The 22113-nt window shown below is 37.3% G+C and overlaps 1 protein-coding gene across 1 annotated transcript in view; it reads right to left on the reverse strand.

Moving 5' to 3' along the window:
* LOC150080490 (glycerophosphocholine cholinephosphodiesterase ENPP6-like) overlaps positions 1 to 20632 on the reverse strand; it is a 67626-nt gene extending 46994 nt beyond the window's left edge. The window contains exon 1 of the mRNA XM_090380711.1: positions 20310 to 20632. Coding sequence (XP_090236837.1) covers positions 20310 to 20556 — 247 coding nt within the window. The 5' untranslated portion in view covers positions 20557 to 20632. The remainder of the gene's footprint in view (positions 1 to 20309) is intronic.
* Positions 20633 to 22113: the final 1481 nt, after the last annotated feature.

The following is a 22113-nucleotide window of genomic DNA, read 5'->3' on the forward strand; positions in this document are numbered from 1 at the left end:
GATTTGCATCTACAAAAATGAATCATATACCACTCGAAAAATCTAAACCAGGAATCGAGTTTTTGATATTAACCAAATTTTCAAGACGGAATTAAATAATTGATGGGTTTCCCAAATGACATTGTACATCAGGATCTTATAAGCACAGCAGTAACAGCTGAACCAGTAGTGTGAGGGATATAAGGATTTCATGTGTATTTTATTACTTTTGGTATAGAAGGTCCAAAACAGACGTCTTTATTTACTACGGCTATTCTTGCATATTACTACTTTTAACATTTCTCATGACGTATCTTGTACACTTTACTCATCTGTGGTGTTCCACAGTGTTTTCGGCATGTACTTCTGTAAATTTGGGATGGATTTCAACGAGTATGACAATTTTGGCCAGCAGAACTCGAACTCACTTCGTGTATATCTCTTTCCAAGTACACAGTTATTTACTTCACTAATTTGCTGCCAAACACGCAACCGGAAATTCATCTAATTGTTTTGGGGTTCCCTTATTGTTAGGAATGCGAGTGGGTGGATTCTTAAGTCGTCCCTAACTGAAGTTCGGGGATCCTCTTGCTTAGTCTCTTAGAAGGTTTGTTGATAACAACAAACAAACAATAAAATAAAATAAAAGCACTTCTTCATTCAGTTTCAAGAACACCGAAATAAATAAATACAGTAATAAGTTCAATGCTAATAGTGTTGGCACATTTCAGTGTCCCACTGAAGCACCGTTCCATTTCTCCAGTTGCGGTCTACATCGTACATATTGAAGGTCGAGGTCATAGGATCATATCCGATCTTCGCTTATCTGTTTCATCTCTTCATTAGAGCGTTGCTTGCTATTAACCTTCTGTAGTAAGAAAGCGCCGTATCATGTTCTCTTCGAAACCAACAGCCTGATGACAACTAGAATTGCAGCCGCATCCAGCAATATCACCCACTCTTCAGATCTCTTCATATGACAAACGGTTTATACGTGTTATGGTTTTCGGTAGAGATCATCGTATTATTGACTTTTTACAGCATGGTACTTTCGATAAGAAATATTTCATCAGGTTTATTAGGTTATAGGAAGAAGCACTTTTTCCTATAACCTAATAAACTTTATCCTTTATTCAGAGAAAATAGTCTACCAAGAACGTGCTGTTATATTTCTCGTGAGAAAAGCAAATAAAAAAGGGGGAAAGTAGAAGACTATAAAATATCGTGATATATTGAAGTAGAAAAATTCTATTAGGAACTGCAGAAATAAGAGTCTATTTGAATTGACTCATAGGATTTTATCTAACGTAATGTTAGAAAACAATTTTGAAGGCGATTTTGTTTTCCAAGATGGGGAATTTGGATTATATTTTTCTATTTCGCTTTAATCTTCTAACTTCGATCTAAATGGAACTATATCGAGCACGGTTAGCTAACGGACTGTAAATCTTGTTTTCATAAAGTCTTTCTTCGGTGGTGGTATTGGGGAGGATGGGGAAGGTCCGCGTACTTCTTTCGAAGAGGCCGAGATAGATCCGAACCGTTGTTTACTTTAATACTCTCACAATATAAAAATTGGCACGTGAACATATCTCACAGGGTAAGTCGTTGAAAGGCGAAGTTGGCGCCGACTGAGAGAATTGAGAAGCGTTAAAAAGAGTTTCATATTTTTCACAAACCTCGGTAGAAATCACAGGAGAACATGTTATTTTTGTTCCGAAAAACGCCATTCTTTTCACTGGTTCTCACCTTTATTTGGTTTTCGCGATTGCAAAACGGTTTGAGTTGGCACTTTGATAAGAATTTGCGCGTCCGTGTAAGTATCGGGTCTGTAAACCGCATATTTTTGTCGATTCGTCTGTTGACAGCCCTCTCCAGCTTCATGGCCACGTTAAGGCTTTTAAGCTCCAGGAGGTAATAAAACACTCGTCCTTCTCACGATCCTAAAATGATCTCACAGCAGGGCCGTGCAAAGGTACTTGGGGGCCCGGATGCAAAAAAATGGTTAAGGGGTCTTGTTTATTTATGTTGAGACTTATGGCTCCCTCCATTTTGGCCCCCTAGATCGGGGGCCTTGTTGCGTCGCATCCAATGCATCCCTCATTTGCACTGCCCTGGATCCCAGTAACACTGTGTTCATATCGCTGCCGCCTCTCTAAATAGATGCGGTCGCTTCCACGGTTGTATTTTAAGTAGCCATACAGCTAGCACGGTATTTATTATCGTTGTCTTTCCAGACAGTGTAGAAAAGGCCTGGGTCCGAATCCACTAGAGCGGAAGGAACTTTTATGGATTAGACGGTCTTTGGGGAGAGTTGCATGTTCTTAACTCCCAGAAACTCAGATTTTTCATCCAACAAAACGGGGAAAATCATGCAATTACGGACACAATAGAATACGCTTCATGGCTTTAGCTGCCTTGGTGTTTAACACACGCCAGTTTTCTGGATAGAAACAAAACAAAAAAAAAAAAGGCTTTTTTTTTCCGGCAGAAATAACCATTCCCGAGACCGACTAACTCAGCCATAGTGTGAAGAAATCCATAAAATTTCCTCTTGTCTCGACAGGAAGTACTGTATTTCTGAAGTGTGGCCGGTGACTGAAATGGAACTTATGCCTTTTGCCCACTGTTTGTCACACCAGCGATGCTATCCACTGCGCCACCCGCTATTGACGAAAGTACTGAATCAATCAGATGTTATCGTGTAGGTCGACTACTATTTCAGGAAGAGGAAAATTCGTTCGACACGCGGTGCACCGTTTAAGTCGAGACCATCGTTGCACAAGATATCGAGAGACTTCAAGGTTCAGTGACTGCGTCCATTATGAAGTAGTATCGAGGTGCACGGTTCGATGACTTGTGTAAGATAAAAGTGAAATAAAATAACTTTATTAGGTCAGTAAGTTCAATGACTGGTAAAAGTGAAAACTGAACTCTTTCATAAATGAATGGATGGCTTCGGGTTATAACGCTTCATTAGAAGCGGGAGGAAAAATGTATCCGTGCGTTGATCCAAGCTTTCTTCTACGAGTAGGAAGATTAGACTATTCGGCACTTTATTTATAGTTTGTCAAGAAAACACTTAAGGCCATGTTATGGACAGTGTCTATTCACAATTAAGAAGTAATCGTATGAAACATTTCTGGAAACTCTTCCGTAATATTATTCAGTAGCAATGAAAACAAATACGAGATTGTTTACAAGCAGGAATGTTGAGCAGGAGAGAGAGAGAGAGAGAGAGAGAGAGAGAGAGAGAGAGAGAGAGAGAGAGACAGTTGCGTGGGTAAGCTTCCTCGGGCGTTGATGTTGGGTGTGGCAGGCGGACCGACCTGGTGAGGCTGTTTGTCCTAAAGGTCCGTGCGTTCTTGCTCCCGGTGACAAGTCGTTGACTTAGAAGACCAAAATCATATTTTGGTCTTCTAAAGATTAATTATTTCTTTATAGAAATAATTAAATGGTGATTTTTGCAATAAAATACAGAGAAACCTCTCTACAGCGGACATCACTGGGACAGAAGAAAGTGTCCGTTATTGGGAGGGGTCCGCTTTTTGAAGGTCAGTGTACATGTAGTCAGTTTCAATAATTCGGAAAAATGAAATTCTCTGCAACTGGTTACTTAACACAGTTTTTTTTGCTTATTATTATACATTTGTGTTTCAATTAATTTTTAATAAATAATGCATATGTTGTTTAATATAAAACATCATTAACTTCTGATAAAAAATGAATATAAATTGCTTTGTTTAGAGTATTTCATTTTCATTGTGTGGATAATTAGATCACAGATCACCCACTAGATTGAGTAGTAGGTAGTGGAAAATGATGCAAGAAAGCAAACTTATATAGCGTTAGACAACACACACACACACACACACACTCTCTCTCTCTCTCTCTCTCTCTCTCTCTCTCTCTCTCTCTCTTACCTTCAAGAATTTGTTTACTTCTTCCTTGAATTAATTCAAACCATCCACTTCTACAACAGATAGAAGCCTATTACAACAATCAACCACTCGCTGGCTGAAGGCAAACTTCCGTACATCTATCCTGCAACCAACCTTCCTCAACTTAAATTTATGTCCCCTCTTGTATGTAGTCTCAAGAAGAGGAAGAATGCCCGTTCATATTCAGCTTACTGAATCCATTTAAGAAACTTTAAACGCCTCATTCAACCACCTCGCAGATGCTTAGTCTCCAGAAGCTGCAATTTTAAGAACTGAAGTCGTTCTAGGTAAGAGCACCCTTTTGTTCCCTTCACCAATCTGGTTGCTCTGCTCTGCACCCTTTCCAGCAGTTCTACATCCTTCCTAAAGTGAGGCCTCCAGCCCTCTATGCAATATTCTAGATGCGACCATGCGGCCTAACCATGGCCTTGTACAAAGGGATAATCACTTCCATATCCCTACTAGCAAAGTTTCCGCATATCACTGACAAAACACCATGATCTGTCCTGGCAGGATGTCTGCACTGCTCAGAGTTTTACATCATAATCATTGTTTTTGCTCGCATAGAATTCTTTTAATCTGTTTAGGTAATCTAATGCATCAGCAATTTTTTTTTTTAATTTGGGGTCACGCTGCTGTTCATCCTTTTCAGGTTCTTCGTCTTCGTTTTCCTCCATAAGTTCTTAGTTCATAAATTCACATACAATATCGTTTACTATAGTGTTTATGCTTTCCACCATTACATTAGAGAATACAGCAACATATTCGTCACTGTTCAGTGAAGAATTTCCTAGTGTCCACAGCAAGCCATTAAGTGGAAACACATCAGCTGCATATGCAAAGTCATAACAATGACTAACACTCAACTAAAATCATGCTTTCTGGAAGCCGTTTTTAGTTGTAGCACAACTGGATTTCTCGCATTCCTGGATTTCATGCTGCACTAATCCAGGTTATAGCTTGTAATACATCTACACTTTCGAAATGTTTGAACTTTTTTCTTCATAAAGTTTTGAACTCGGGTGTTTAAGAACCATTTGTCGATATTTCACCTTAAAGTTTGCAATTATTCCTTGATCTAGTGGTTGAGAAGCAAATGTGACGTTGGGAGGAAAAAACACCGTTTCTACATTATTCAGTTTAATGTGTGGGTGAGATGTGGCATTGTCAATAAATAAAATAACTTTTCTATTCTGGCAAATAATTATTTTATCCAACTGGATCAGCCATTATGTCATTACGTCCATTGTCATCCAAGCCTTATTGTTTGATTTCCAGTGTGCAGTGATCACTTAAACCATCCGCACCGACACATCGTATATCATCTACACTGTTTTCTTTAGGATGCTCCATTACAGGCACCAACGTGAATTCGTGATATTGCTGTGAGGCATGTATGAGGCCATCAAGGCTATGTTGCCGTACTATCAGGTAAACCCATTACTAAATTACATACTCATCCACTTAAATTCCAGAGGACATTTAGAAATCAGATGTTTGACCCTAATATTTTGGTAGGAGAGTGCACAAAGATTTGATAATTCTTAAGATTTAACTGCTTATTGAATAATTCAACTCATTATTTTTCCATTTTTAAATTTTTGGAAATTCAGGGAATATGGAAAAGGGAAACTTTTTTCTGGAAGGTGTATTGAGGAATTAGAGGAACTATTGGGAGTTACCCCGATAAAGATTTAGGTTGCATTGACTCGCACTAGGTTTCAAATACATAAAAGAAGAGTCAAACATGTGGTTCTGGGGAAACATTGTGAGGAACCGGTTGATCTATAGGCCGTTTCTATGTGGGCAGGGGCGTTATTATTATAAGATGATTATAAAATACGTTAGCATCTATGATCATATTGCGTTGCTTATTATGTCTATAGACGTGTGTATTCAAGGGCAGATTTTCAAGTTGCGCGGGCGCTGAAAAATCCAGAAGACCTTACTCCCTCTGCTTGAGATGGACAAACTATACCCCCGATTAAAGAGGACTTCATTTTTCCAGTGTCTCCGACAAAATTCGAACCCAGATCTCTCCAGATGAGTGACAAGTGGCGAAACCACTGGACTATTACGGAAGAGGAGGAGAAAATTATGAAACCAGAATTGGGCCGAAAGCATTTCCAGCATCAATTGAACATACTCTGAAAATTCAGTAATGATTTCGCTTTATGTTCTCTTTTATTTATATTATAGTAGTATAAACGAAATACATATTGGCGTGCTGGTACGGTTCTACAGAGGGTATAAAAATATATAAAAAAAACGGCAGGAACAACAAAATAGGCTTGCTCGAGACATGAAATGGTAGGGGACCTGAAGAGACAAACCAAAGTAGTATATTTAAATACAGTAAATAAAATACAATACTATTATACCGAACTTCCTGAAGGTACACGAATCATTTCGTTGTACTGATATTTCGTTCTAATGAATATCGCTGAAAATTATTTCAAAATAATCATTATTTGTACAAAGATGCACATTTTTAATTTGCATAACTAGAAATTTCTGTAATTTATACATCGCTTTAAATCGGTAAGAAATGATAATAAAATGGCGAAATACATAAACTACAAAAGGAAAATGTTTTGTTCAGAGAGTGTCATTTTGAGAGCATGCTTAATTTAGAAAAAATACTACGTGTTCAGAAATCGGTACAGTATTTCAGGCGCTGTTGGGCTTCGAAAATAATTCGTTCTACTGAATATTTCGTCAAAATTATTTCGTTCAAACGAGGCTTAGATATTTTTCGTTATTACTAGTTGTAGGAGCAGAAGTAAAAATTCGATCAAGTGTAAGTGTACAGTTACATCCACTAAATTCGTTTTCACACAAAAAAAAAAAAAAAACTTTATTTCTTGTACAGTACTTGCATAGTTCGTGAAAATTCAAGAAAGCGACAAATTGAGTTATAGAGATTTTACTGAATTTGTAGAGAATTTTTGAATAAAACAGAAGAATAAATCTCTTAACATGACACCAGCTGTCGTGTTTGGTCACGCATAGCGATCATTGTGCATGCTTCGTGAAATAGAAACCTCACGAGCTGGGTGGTATTTCTAGATCTCCCCAGTAGCTTAATTTCAAAAACTCAGTTACGGAATAGGAAGTTATAAATTGTCCTTGTTGCACAGAAATTAGTTTGGACTATATACTAATCCAAGCGTGCATCCTGATTTCGGGATCGAAGGAAAGGGGAGATATTTATTCAAGAAACACAAACAGAAGTCTGTCGATAATATTACAGTTGCCATCATTCACGCGATCTCCTTCAGTAGTTGCTCTCTTTCGTTAAAATTTTTTTCCAGCATCGCGAGTATCTAAATCCGGTCCTAAATATTAAATAAAATAACTCTGTCTACAACAGTAGGACCGAAAGCCTTTATTGTTTTTTTCTGCAGGAATGTTCTTTCGTAGTACAGCTGATTGCTTATTGAAGTACACACTCTGTATAGTTATCTCGTAGTTGATTCTCAATCTTTTCGACATATACAGGTGGATGACACTCAGCAGTATGAATGAAACACTGGTGTGGTCGAGTTAGAGCCACAAAACCTAGCTCTTACCACAAAGGTTTGAACGTGCTGCCTTTGTGAGTGGCACAGTTGGTAGGATCGCCGTCCTCCACACACCGGGTGGAAAAGACCTGAGTTCGAGTCCCGTCGATGACGTGAGGAATTTTTATGGACCTTTTTCACAACGAAGCTGAGTTAGTCGGTCTCAGGCGAGATTAGCATGGTTTTTTCCTGGAAACTCGGGTTTTTCTTCCAGAAAACCGACCTCAGAACACAATATGGCCTTAGTCGCTGATGCTGCTTAAACCCTACTACTATTTGAACCTGCCATACAAGAAAGTTCTAGCTATTGTGCTAAACAGCTTACACAGAGTTGGTTGATGAAAGTAATCGAAAATTTAAATTACATATTTTCGGCTAATAGGATTTGATATAGACCAGTAGTTCCCAAAGTAGCTGATTCCGCACCCTGGGGATCGATGGGATTACCTACGGGGCGTGAAGAGGCAAGTAGCGGTAGGATGCACTGGAAAAGGTCGGTCCCCCTCTGAGCGCCTTAATCGCTTATTTATGATTGATCAGGCTACGGGGAAACACCTCATGGACTTTTTTCACTCCGTGGCTGAGTTTTTCAGTCTCAGGCACAGATAGCAAGCTTCCTCCCCTCCCCCGAAACTATGGTAAAATAGGCAAATCGACCAGGGAACACATGCAATTCACGAACGTAACACACTTAAGCAGTTGACCTAATGTTTCGATTGATCCTACTGTGAAAATTATTTTTTTTCCTCGCTCGTATTTAAAGAAAGCAAATAACAAAATTTGTTTATATTTAAGATTCGGAGTTGTCAGAAGATAGCCCATTGGTAGGTGAAGGTTTGTGCATGTTCGGTAAGTAATTATGTACGGAAGGGTTCAAAAAAGATTTGTATTCACCCAGAAGTAGTTGTGATAGAAGGTTGAAACAAACACCATGTATTACACTTTTTCCACATAGTCACCAGACAAAATGACACATTTTTTCCACCTTCTCAATACACTTCTGCAGGCCACTTTTGTAGAAGTCCAGTGACTGTCCTTAAAACTACGACTTGGCAGCAGAAATAACCTCATCATCAACAGAAAAGTGTTTTAAACGAAGAAAAGACTTCAGGGCAGTAAAGAGGAAGAAATCCGAGGGCAAGGTCGGGGGAATAAGCAGGATGCGGTAATATGGCAGCATTCCCTGTCTTTTCTTCTTTTATAGCAGCACGTAGCTTTATGAGTAGGTTGTAATAATACTTCGCCGTCACAGTACAGCCCTTTGAAGGTAATCTGTTAGTATTACACCATGCTGATCCCCAAAAATTGACAGCATCACCTTGCCAGAACTTGGTTGAACCTTCGCCTTTTTTTAGGGGGGGTGATTCTGCATGCGTCCATTGTTTTGACATTTGTTTAGTTTCAGGATCATAGTGATGGATCCAAGTTTCGCCCATAGTGACTAACGGCGAAAAAAACTCTTGCTTTTCCTGGCACATCGACAACATTTCATGGTAAGGGGCCAGAAGTCTGAGAACCCACCTAAGAGGCACTTTAGTCATAGATGATGTTCTCCACAGACCCAACACTAATTTGGAGCTCTGTAGCTGGTTCTTTGACGCTAATACGACGATCTTCCAGGATTAATGATTCAATTTTTGCAACACCCTCTTCTGTTACAACAGTTGCTGGGCGAGGGGGAGTCCAAATCTTTCTGGACTCCCCCTCGTATAAATATTTTATGCTGGTTTTAGTGCGGTCATCCTGCTCTCCAAGCAAAGAAATCGACTCCAGATTACTAAACGTGATGATTTGAGAATCATGCTAAGTGACGTTAAATCAGACATTAGGAAACTAGTATCACTTCATCAAGACCCCATCCATTGTATTAAGAATTTATTGAACAGTGAAGCAGTTACTAAATGTGATATTTAAGACTATTGCTAAATGACTATGAGATTTTGAAAAGCTAGTATCACTGAATCATGTTCATCAATTTTGTCGAATTAATTAAAGTAAAAAGTTTTAATTGGATTTTGAATAGAAACGCAATTAATTGATACTGTTTTGAATTTTATTGTCGACCTTTACAATAATGTCCAACTAATGGTTTTTTTTTTTTTTTATGAGACCCCCAAACACGAAAGGTATCAAAACCTATAGTACTTAGTACCGTGCATGGGTTGAAGGAGAAGTATGGGGGGAGGGGGATGCCGGAAACTTTGCTCTAGAGACTAAACATGGGTTTCACCACTTCAAGCCTCCAATAAGCAAAGTGGTGGTATTTCACCGGTTGATGAAAGTCCTTTGCAAATCGGAAACTTTTTTCTCTCCTGTTCTTTGCTGAGTGCAGGCGTAGCTCATTGTCAAATTTTTGGCCTATGTAGGAGCATCTCATCAATTTATTACGATCTTATGCATACTTTTATTGATAATAATACGTTAAATCGTGGCAGAATTGGTGGAGGATTAAATCTTCTTCTTCTTCAGAGAGAGAGAGAGAGAGAGAGAGATCTTTTAGTGAGGATTAATACCTTATTAGCACAACCAGAATTTCTTCGATGGAGGCTGAGGATGTTGAATTTTGTATTCTTTTATTTAGTCTAAGGTTCCAAAACTCCTCCAGCTCTGCGATATAATTCCTCTCATGTCTTTGAAAAATCTTATACTACGAATAACCAAAATGGAAAGCATCTCTTATATTATCTCCTTCAATGCAAATAAATCTCTAGATTAATCTTAAACGGTGGAGGTACCTTTTAAACTTCGATATTAGTACCCGGAAAACTGTACTTTGCCATGGCTTTAGTACACACGTCCCCCGAATACTGAGTGTGAAAGCATTCCTTTCCGCGTAATAATAGTAATAATAATAAAAGAAAAACTTTTCAAGATCCTCGGCTCAGTTGAGCGAAGAATGATAACATTAATCAGTGGCTCCTCTCGCACCAATTCACTCTTTATCACACAGACGTTCACTTTCTGGTTGAATGCCTTTTATACAGTAATTTCCAAGGACAACGCATGTCTGAGTTATCATCTAACGCGCGTTTGACAAACCAGCCACCATTTACGGTTCAACTCCAAACACACATCGGACTAACTCTTTTGTTCACACAATGTGTTATATTTTCTTCATACGTTCCATTCTTTTTGGACAACCTTTCATCCTGTACACAAACACTTTTCAAAAATTAAGTAAAAAGCCATCTCTTTAATAAATTTCTCCTCGTTCATTCGAACAAATGCTGAGTCAATTTGTTTCTTATGAAACAATATTGAAGCATTTGGCGCAGACTCAAAGTTGGACTGGATTTTTGTTTTTAGGTATAAACTAAGGCTACTGAAGCCACGAGGTGTTATTGTTATATCGTATCGGTAAATTTCGTTTTTTCTTCTGTTTTTTTTCAAAACTCTACGCCGTCTTCACCTCGGACTGGCAGCAAATGCAATAACAAATCTACTTGGCTTAATTAAATTTACATTCGACGTAAAATAAGAAAACTGACTGAATTTAGAAAAATCCATAAATGAATGTGTGGGTGCGTGAAGAAAATGTCAGTGGGAGAATGTTTGAAATGAAAAACTCTTAACGTTCTCGCTGTTGACATTTCCTCGAAGCGCCCACGCACTCATAGTGCTACATGGCCTTTCGCTCTCCAATCCGCCCACTAGCGATAGTTTTGTGGGCTTTAGTTCATTTTTCAGCAATCGTTTTGTGCTGAAAATTGCGCAGCTATATGAAATGAAACAGTAGATGTGAGGTAGACCAAAAAAGAAAGGATTTTAAGGGTGATTAACTTCATTTTTATACAGTAAAGTTCTTGTAGTCTCTGTCTGGAAAACTCTTCTGATCCTAAGTCGCCTTCTAATCAATATAATCAGAAAATTGATCTTAATTATACAAGCTGTATACAGAGTCATTAAGAAAGGGCTGCATATAAGAAAGTGATGTTTATATTTAATATTTTTACTTTTTGAAACTTTCTAGTTTCAAAACCTGTAATTGTTATTATAGGTATCGTTTGTAATTTTAAATCAATTTGTATTCATAAAGCTGTACAAATCACGTTTTGTAACCCCCAGCTAGAACTGTATGGAATCTGCAAGGTATGATACCCTCGCGGCTAGTACAGGGGTTATGATAACGGCCCTCCTATATCACTGGAAAAGGAGTGAGTTCGAATAACATCGGCGATTGAGAAATTTTTATTGGTTTTCTCATAACGTGGCCGAGTTAGTCGGTCTCAGGGGTAGATTGCATGATTTTTTCTCCCGGAAACTCGGGTTTAAAGAAGTTCAGGGACTGACTGACTTTGTATCATGAAATTGCGTCATCTTAGCTAGTTCCGACTGGTTGATGAGCTTCAATGGACAAGCAGTCCATTGAAGCTCATCTTCGCTGTAACCTCCTTTCAACTTCAAAAACCGTTGATTCAATCGATCGTATTCGTTATCTGATCAGGAGTCAATGACGCTTGACTATCTGTGAAGCTGCTAGTGAAATTGGTATTTCTTATGGGACATGTCAATCAAATTTAACACAAGATTTAGGAAGGCCATGCATTTCAGTGAAGTGACGCATCCTCACTGATGATTAGAGGATGGCAAATTCTAGTATGTCAGGATTTTCGTCAACGTGATAACTGCTCATTCACACTTTGTTTCTTATTCGTACATCATTACTGGAAACGTATCCTGGGTTTATGGCTATGGCGCAGAAACAAAGGCTCGGCCCTCTCGATGGAAGATTCCATGTTCTTCAAGTCCCAGAAAAGCAAGACAATTTCGATAAAATGTGAAGATCGAACTTATCGCATTTTTGACCAACAGAGCATTGTTCATTATGAATTCGTTCAGCATGGTCAAAGAGTGAGGCAGGAACAAAACGATTCTGCAGTAATTACGCAATACTGTTAGAAGAAAACTGCCGGAAAAGTGGACGTTAGGTAATTGGCGCATGCATCATGACAATGGCCCTGCACACTCGCCGCCTTCCATTTTTTTTTTTTTTTTTTTTTCCATTAGCTTAAACTCTCTTCAAAGGTCACAGATTTGCAACAACTGAAGAAATTATTCAGAATATGATACAAGAATAGCAATTTCAAAAGAAACCTGTCAAGAATATTTTCAGGAAACAACTGGCAGATGCATTGAAATCAGCGTATACATTGTCAAGGAGCATACTCCGAAGGAGATCCATCCGAATAGCCGGATGGATTTCCTTTGTGTTCTTTTTGTTACACCAGTATGGGAAGTTTATTGCCACACCTCATACATATATATCATAAAATGATTATTTTGATATTTGAATTTGAAAAATGTGCTGTACGATACGAGATAGAGCATTTTATAATCTAAGACTTTGTTTCTATGACAGTGTAGACGTATATTAATTGCACAGAAAAGGAACAACTTATAAATGGTGTCAGAGTGATTATTTCCAGTACAATACCCCAGGATGCATCGTATGTCAAGTGGAGCACATACAACCGTCTTTTGAATTTATAGTAGTTTTAGTACTGGATATGGTCTATTGTCGACTGCGATCATGGCGGATTTTTTTTTTTTTTAATGTAATATGTAGCATTCAACGAAGGGAAATACCAGCAGATAGTGGCAATTTTTCAGACATTCATGATATCACATTTTACAGTCAAACAAAGAAAGAAAGCGAACGCTGAATCTTGAAAAAAAAAAAAAAAAAAATGTACACGTCTTCGGGTTGTAAAACGATTTTTCTTAACATCTGTGGAAGAATCCCCAGCTAAGCGCATCTCTCCTGAATCAATTAGCTAATTAGCATTTCAATTGCGAAAGAGGTTGACGAGTTGATTTTTAAATGATACATTTTTTTTTTAACAAAACTAAGTTTAGATTTTTGATTATTTCTTTTAGAAAAAATCTTTATAACAATGCTTATGACAATGTTAACAAAACATTGTTATATGACAGTGTTTTTTCGAGCCACTCAGGGTTACAGAAGTAAACAAAGACCCTTTTTTGCTCCTATAAAATGTATTTCATAAAAAAAAAAGAAAAAGAGAGGTTCAAAATATTTTCTTTATACAGTGTTTCAGTCGATTTTCTTGTCTATTAAATACACCTACTAAAGTACTGGCTAGGTAAATCCTATCAAAACAAAAACTTTTATTATTGATTACTCATGAGCACAACACAAAATGAATAAATTAATGATATAAAGTAGCTGCCTTTTACAAAACTGCGAACTATATAATAGATTTTCATTGTTTTTTCAGATAACAATCAACGAGAAATGAAATGGTCCTAATAATATCATCCATATTACACGAGTAAATGAATTTTATTAACAAAGAGAAAGTCCATTTCTACACTGAAGTTGTATGAAAGCACTCAGCGCCACCTAAAAGTGAACATCCACAGACGGAGAGTGTTTTATTATTATTATTTATTATGAATAAAACCAGAAAGTATGCAATTTTTATAGACATCACATATCGACGTCTCGTGGTCTGGAATTTCTCCGGTGCAACTTAAAAACGATAATAATTTGTAGTTTATACCAACAATAAAAGGATGTCAGAAGGATTTTGACGAATCTTGATGCTAAGAAAGCTCTAGCTCCTGATGGTATTTCTCCACTTGTTCTTAAAACCTGTGCTCCTGAACTTACTCCTATTCTTTGCCGCCTTTTTTCATTTTCTTATTTCAAAGGTGTTTCCTTCTGCTTGGAAATTTGCTCATATCCAGCCAGTTCCTAAAAAGGGTGACAAATCCCTCCCATCCATAGCACATTGCATTCCACTTTCCGTTTTGAGAAACCTTGCCCTGCTCAATAAGCTTAAACTTCTCGAATATCCGCTACCAACTCCTTAAATGCCGATCTCCAGTGAGGCAAAGACAACTTAGTTGATTTCAATCCTTCCAAAACTCAGAATTCTCTTATATCTCGCAAAAAGGATTCTTCTGCTATTATGCTTTGGTTACACTTCGATTTCTAGGAAAAATGATATATCTCTTTTGGGGATTACCCTGACTTCTAATCTTTCTTGGCATAAGCACATTACAAATATTGCTTCCTTTGCATCTAAAAAAATTGGTTTTCTCTTTCGCTCTCGGCGAAAGAGAAAATCAGATTACTTTTCTTCCAACCAGCTGTTCACTCTGTACAAATCGCAAATCCGCCCTACCGGAATATTGTTCCTACATCTGGGCCGGTTCCCCCCCAAAACCTCTCTCAGACTTCTAGATTTCATTCAGAAGAGGGCAGTTAGGTTAATTAATGACTCCTCTCTAACAGAGTCTCTCCACTCGCTGTGTCATAGACGTACTGTGTCTGCCGCATGCCTTTTCTACAGATACTTCCATGTGCACCGTGCTTCTGAACTGGCTTATATAATTCCCGTTCTCTCTTTCAAAACAGTCCGAACACGTGCCGCCACCAGCCAACATCCATTTACTGTCCAACTTCAAACTCAAAGAACCAATTTTTCATCTTCCTCATTTATTCATTCAACTGCCGTTTTCTGGAACAACCTTCCTTCATACGTATTTCCTGAAAATTACAGTCTACAGAAGTTCAAGTCTGATGTCAACAAATATCTTCTTTCGTCTTCTCAATCTCCAATCCAAGCACGGTACTAAGTACTATATGTTCTAATACCTCTTGTGTTTGGGGTTTTCATAAAAAAAAAACACTAGTTAAATGTGATTAAAAAGTAAAGACGAAAACTAATAATCAGATTTCGTCACTGATTTAGAGAAAGGTGAATTGACAGTCAAGCAGCAGGAAGGTATTCGCGAACACATTTGAATAAGAGTTCTTCTGGAAGGCTTGCAATAAGAAAAGAAAGATTTCTGTTTAAGTGATTTGGTTGTGTCAGCAACTCGTTCAATAGAACGTTATCTAAATCTTCACTCATGGCAAAGTTGAAGGATCGTGACCTCGAAGGCATATTAATGGATGACATACGGAGTTGGTAAGAGTTTCATAAATCAATTTGTAGATATACATGGGAATTTTTATATCTTGAGTTCCAACCTCATGGAATAATTTTTTAAAAATATGCAAATTTATTGCGATCAGCTTGGGTGCAATACGATCACAATATAGATAACAAACAACAACAGCAACAACAAAACACAATAGCACAGCATTTAGTTAAACAGCAACGAGTCATATGTCATTATTGAATATATTAGCTAATTAGAAAGCAAGAGACAGACGGGGTAGGAGGAAATCCCTCGATGATAATTCACGCATAGTAAACTTAAGTAATCTATGTGTACTAGAAAATTGGGAGTTATTGCATGCAAGTCATTCATTCTGAACGCTAACTTGTACCTAACGTTCAATGAGCATTTTTATCCTAGAAATGGGATATTTCCTCACTCATTTTGTTAGTGTGAATGAACTTGAAGCAGCCGTGGTCGATTTCTTTACTTGGAGCATGCCTCAAGTAAAGGCATGCTTTACACACACACACACACACACGATTCACTTGTCATCGGCTCGAGATTACTGTGATGAATAAAACATTACCAAATCTTCATTGCATGAAGGATCGTGACCCCACCATACATACCTGCATGTGTGTTGTTTTTACAAATAAAGTAAACTGTTATTTCCATTCTAATTTAGAGTCCTTATTCTTGTGATTGCTTGGTGGAGATCGCAAAAAAGTGCAACTTTCCACGATCTCTCACTATTCCTTGACGTTTTAAACTTTTTTCTACAATACAAAAATGGTCTTTCACTTTCTCTCTAACAATAATACCATACCATTTAGAGGCTATTTGTGATAATTTTACTCATTATGCAAATCGTAATAGCCCCAGTACACTGCGAACGCGTTTAGTGATTAATATCAGCACGAATTGAGCAAATCTAAACTTTACGAACACTGCATATCCAAATTATGCTGTGATACACTAATAATACTCTTAACTTAATCAGTTACACCCATCAGCTCTCGAATTATTATTATTTTTATTTAATTTAATTTTTAGGGTTTAATGCTACTTCTTTTTACAACGTTAAAATATTTAATTTCTAGAACACGTAGATTTTCGAGAATGCTAAACTTGCTTCATTTGCTGATTTTCTGGCTAATCATAACGAAAAATTCTCACTATCTATTCTTCTAACTACATCACAATAGATCTTGGTTTCATCTTAATATTCACAGTATGGCTTTGTCTGCGTTCCCTCTGCTACTCCCCATGAATAACGAAGACGCGGTTGAGATAAGAATTTTCATTCATTTTTCTCTCAAACTGTAGAGAATCTTTCCGGTTGCTAAAATCCAACTGTTTATTCTAAACAGTGTGATTTTATTAAGAAATTGGGAAACTAAAGTGGTAAAGCAAAAGTTTCGCAATACATCGCTACAGGCAAGTGAAAATTAAGAGCATCTCCAGTAGCATGATGTTCAAAGCACATTTATAGCTCTTTTGTACAAAACGACTCTAATGAGAAAAAAAAAATGTTATTAGAGTGGAAGTACCCGTTTCTTCTTCTTCTTCTTCTTCTTCTTCTTCTTCTTCTTATTATTATTATTATTATTAGCCATACGGTGCAACTGAGACTTATGCTGCACCAACCAAAAAATTTTTCGAGTTACCCTGAGAGAGAGAGAAGTAGAAAGGAATCACCAAGAAAGAGAATAATGATGATATCCAGCTCAGGACCCTGGGTGTGCCAAGCTCATGCTTACCAGATGTGAGCCCTTTCAGACTAACGAACATCGTCACTTCAGCAGCTGCCCTCATTGCTTGAACAAATTTCGATCTGCTGTCTTTAATGATTCTAAGATTACTAGTAAGGTTTTTGTGCTAGAATCAAGTCAAACATTTAAAATGCGTTATTATTCTCACACCGAGTATAATATATAGAATGGTGTTTAAAGGGTTTAAACCCTTCAATGGATACTTAATTTTTTTTTTTTTTTTGGCTGGAGCAGCATAAGCCTCAGGCTTCTTGCAACGTATGGCTAATAATAATAATCTCATAGTTTGAATCTTTTTTTCATTTTAGTTTGAAGTTTTTTTGCCTTAAAATATTAATACTTCTAATAATTTATTATTATTTGAATTAATAATTAATTCAAATAATAATAAATTTTATTGCTAAAAATGGCAGATAGATATATGCTAAGTATAGTAAGCTTTATATCTATTAAATCAGAACGAATTGCAAGCCAGGGATTGAATTTTTCTTACTTATTTGCGTACAATTAGAACTGGATTGCATTTTCAGGATTACCTTCCCATTCCATTTACACATCAGGTATACGTAATCTATTGTTATTTGTTGTTGCAGTAGGGTTTTAGGAGCATCAGCGACGAAGACCGCATTACTCTGTGTATTGTAAATTGTGTGTTCTGTGGTCGATTTTCTGTTTGCTGAACGAAAAACCAGAGTTTCTGGGAGAAATACCATGCTACCTTCTCCTGAGACCGAATAACTCAGCCACATTGTGAAAAAGGCTCGTCAAAATTCTTCACCTCATTAGATAGGACTCGAATTCAGCTCTTTTCCATCCGGTGTGGGAAGGTGACGATTCTACCAACAGTGCTACCTACGGTTGGGTGGGGGGGGGGCATGCGCCAAAACAATTAAGGCTATGAGGCATCAGCGTATTGTATGTCTTCGCGTGTCTTCTTCGGTCGACTTGCTGGATTCAGGGTTTTTCTTCTTTACTTTCTGGAGCCATGCAAGACTAGCTTAAAATACCAACTCTGCCAAATTGTGAAAAATACATATAAAAATTTCTCGCGTCTTTGATGGGATTCGAACTCAGATTTTTTCGACCCGATATAAGAAGGACAATTGCTGTTGTTGTTGTTAGGTTTTTAGGAGCTAACTAAGTAACATCGGTAACTAAGGCCATGTTGCTCCGTGTATATTGCGTGTGTTCTTAGGTCGATTTTCTGTTTTCTGGACGAAAAACCAGAGTTTCAGGGAGAAAAATCATGCTACCCTCGCCTGAGACCGACTAACTCAGCCACGTTTTGAAAAAAGTTCCCACAAAAATTCTATCTGTCATCAACGGGATTCGAACTCAGGTCTTTTCCACCCGGTGTGGGAAGGACTGCGATCCTACCAACTGTGTACCCATGAGGGCAAGAAGGACGGTGATTATATTCATTGTGCTTCCACTTACAGCTTTCTAGATATGTTACTGATATTGTGCTTAACAAAACCCTAAATTCATAAGTTGACGTCAATGTACCACAAGTGAATGTTGCATAGGACATTTCTGTGTGTTTTCTGAAGTTCCTCTGTGTGTCGCGTTTTCGCGATTTGAAAATCTGGTGCTAATAATACATTAGGATAATTTCATATTGGCATAATATGATATTAAAAGAAGCTATTATAGTAGATAAAATGGTCAAATGGTAGAAATACAAAGGACAGTTATAAATGACAATTGCTCTGAGCGGCAAATATCGTGAGTAGGGTTCCATAAGAACCACGCTCCCAGTTTCTGGTAGCAGCATTGGTGAAGCTAAGTCCGATTCGAAGATCCATAGGGATCAATAACTTTAATTAAAGCATACTACTTTCAACCTAACCTAGACAAATTATTCTGATAGTCTGAAAAATAGCATTCCGTTAGTAAATACAGTACAAGGTCCTACATTTCGTTAACAGTAATTCCAGTTAAACGCATTACATGGTAAACCACTAACTCAACTTAATGCAGGTAAAGATGAACACACACACACACACACACACACACACACACACACACACACACACACACACACACACACACACACACACACACACACACACACACACACACATAAAATCGGGTATTGACGCAATTTGAAAAAGTTTTCCTAGCAGCGCACAAGTTTGTACTACATGGATTATGCCTGTAGTGACAAAGAAAAGATTTTCCATTGATTATTTAAGATGACTTCGCTCATTGAAGTTTTAGAACAGCATTTCAGCGAGCATGTAGACCGGCTTGAAACTGTACAGGGATAAGGAGAACGGGATTAGTTTATTTATGAAAAGAATACAATAATTCAATTGCGTTTTAAAAAGTTTTCAGCTGGTTGAGTGAACTAAACACCAAGCGTGCGTTTTCTCGTTTTGTGGCTACACAAACTGTGGATGAAAGTTTAAACTAAAATCGATAACTGTAGATTAAATGTATAAAAAAATTGCTTTTAACTAAAGCGAATTAGGTACTGAAAAAAATTTACATAATCTTGCGGTAACTTGAGGCTTATGTAAATGAAAATAAAACTTTGACCGATCCTGAGATGAAATAAATAAAAAAAATATTTAATGATATACAGTATATACCTACAGTTATGCAAAATTGCAAAATGGAAAGTTTTTTTTGGCTTATTCCATAATAATACTGGTAGTACTCGGCTTGTAAGGAATAAATTTTTATTTATTTCATCTTGCGGTAACTGGTCGAAGTCTAAACTTTGACAATCTCACAACGAATTATTCTTAGCTGGTTTTGTAAATAGTGATATTATTTTAAGTTAAAGGAAGTCCTAAAATCATCTGATTATACAGTACTGAGAATCTTGAAGAATCTGTTCGTTTTAAGGGCATTACGAATGTATTTCAAATCCTTATAGTGGAATAACCGAAAATTAATTAGTTCTTCATATAAATTGTCAAACTTCGTATATGAACATTTTAAAATATTTAATTAGAATATAATTTGTTTAACTGCTATTTCTTTAATTAAAATACAATATAATAATTAATAAAGAAAATATCTACAAGGATTACAGTACTAACTCTAATAACAAATACAAAAAATACTAACAGAATGATTTCTCCATTTTGCCAGTGATTTGATTCGTATCATCTACGGATTTCACTCACCTGTTACTATGGAGTACCAGTTTGGATACGAGTTCGATGGAAACACTGGAGTCACATACTCCGCGCGAACTCCGTTCTCTGCTATCCTGGAGAAACCAGTGAGGGTGCTGTCATTGAGGTAATCCCAGCGCACGCCATCCACAAGCACTAACATCAGTTTCTTCTCATCCGACAGGAGCATGGAGGAGACTTCGGTGGTGTGAAGAAAGAACACGAGGAGAGCAGCAAGTGTCACTGATCCAAACATCGCGGCTGGCCTTCACCCGGTGTGCAACTATAGCGAAGAGTATTGACGTGCCGTGTATGTGAACGTGTGTTTGTGCGTGTGTACGGACGCATGTAATAATTTCTCCTCGGTTCGGAATTAGAGCGGCGTTCGGTCATGTGGTGGCGCTTGCTATCAGGAGAACACTCAGATTGGCTGCTATTTTCACCTTTTTGACGGCCGCAGGTTACATGGGCGGTGAACAGGAAAGTAAAATGCTGATCCCCAGTTTTTTTTTTTTTTTTACCATAAACTGAGCTCCCGGCAAAGGCATAAAACTGTTCTTTTCCTCTTGTCTTTGATTATCTCAATATCATAAAACAGTCGTTTATTTTCATGTGTAAGTCTGCCTATCGATATCGTGGCAAGAAAAGTAGTGAACAGAAAAAGGTAACAAGGAAAGTAGGTTAACAGGGATAACTGTGGATAAGACAGAATGGACAGATATGTAAACTGCGAATGCTGATTACTGCGATGTGTGACAACTATTGTACAGAGAAAGTTAGGGAAGTGAATTTTGTTTTGAAAAACGCAAGTCATGCACGCAAATAACGTTCTGGTTTCAAGAATGTTTCTGGTTGAAGATAATATTCAGAAGCATACATCCACTAGTTAGTTAAGCAACACAGTAGACGAACTAAGTCCAGTTATAATGGACACGGTTTACAAAAATCGAATACTGAAATTAATTTTTTATATTTTAGTTGAGTACTCATCATACAACTTAATTGCTTTATTATTTTGAGATCAAATATTTGAAATGGCTTCGCGAAAGGTAAATGGTCTGCTACAAGGTGGAATCCTATGTGATTTTGCACCTTGAAGATGTTATTGTACAATTGTAATTGAAAGTAGGGCTGCAAGTGTAACTGGGCACACAACTGGAGACTGGAGTTTGGGATCCCCATTTCAAATAAATTTATTTATTTTTATTATTTAATTTTGTATATATATAATTTCTTTATTAATTTTATTATATACAGTAAGAGCTTTGTTATCTGGCACTTAGACAACAGGAAAACTCCAGTAGCCAGAATAGTTATATTCTAGAACAGGGATAACAAAGAACAGTAGTTTTCTTCGTGCTCCATATATTAAAAAAAAAAAAAAAAATGTAACTCGCCGCCTTGTTATCCCTCATTGGCATAAAATTAATAAATATTATTATAGCATATTTTTATTTCCTTTTATTGCACAACACATTCGTATTAAGCAGTACAGAAAGCGTAGGAAGGCGCATTCAGTGGGTATTCAGTATCCAGTGGGTATTCATTTGTGTATCCATTTTCTCTCTGACCCTCACACTAGGTGATTGTAGATTACTCTCTGTCTTCTAACTTCTCCACTAATGCTTGTGTGTTCCCCAAAGTTCAGTTCTTTTTTTCCCACTCTTTTCCTCTTGTGTATTAATACCTTTTTCCATTGACCGGAAATCCTATCCATAGTTTCGATGATGATTGCATTGCACTCCACCTTCCAGTTTGAGAAATCTTTATCCTGCACAAACACCTTCAACTTCTCGAATGTCCTAGTAATTAC

This window comes from Mastigoproctus giganteus, chromosome 9, assembly GCF_048544385.1.
Source record: "Mastigoproctus giganteus isolate SK-2022 chromosome 9, ASM4854438v1, whole genome shotgun sequence".
Taxonomy (NCBI): Eukaryota; Metazoa; Arthropoda; class Arachnida; order Uropygi; family Thelyphonidae; genus Mastigoproctus; species Mastigoproctus giganteus.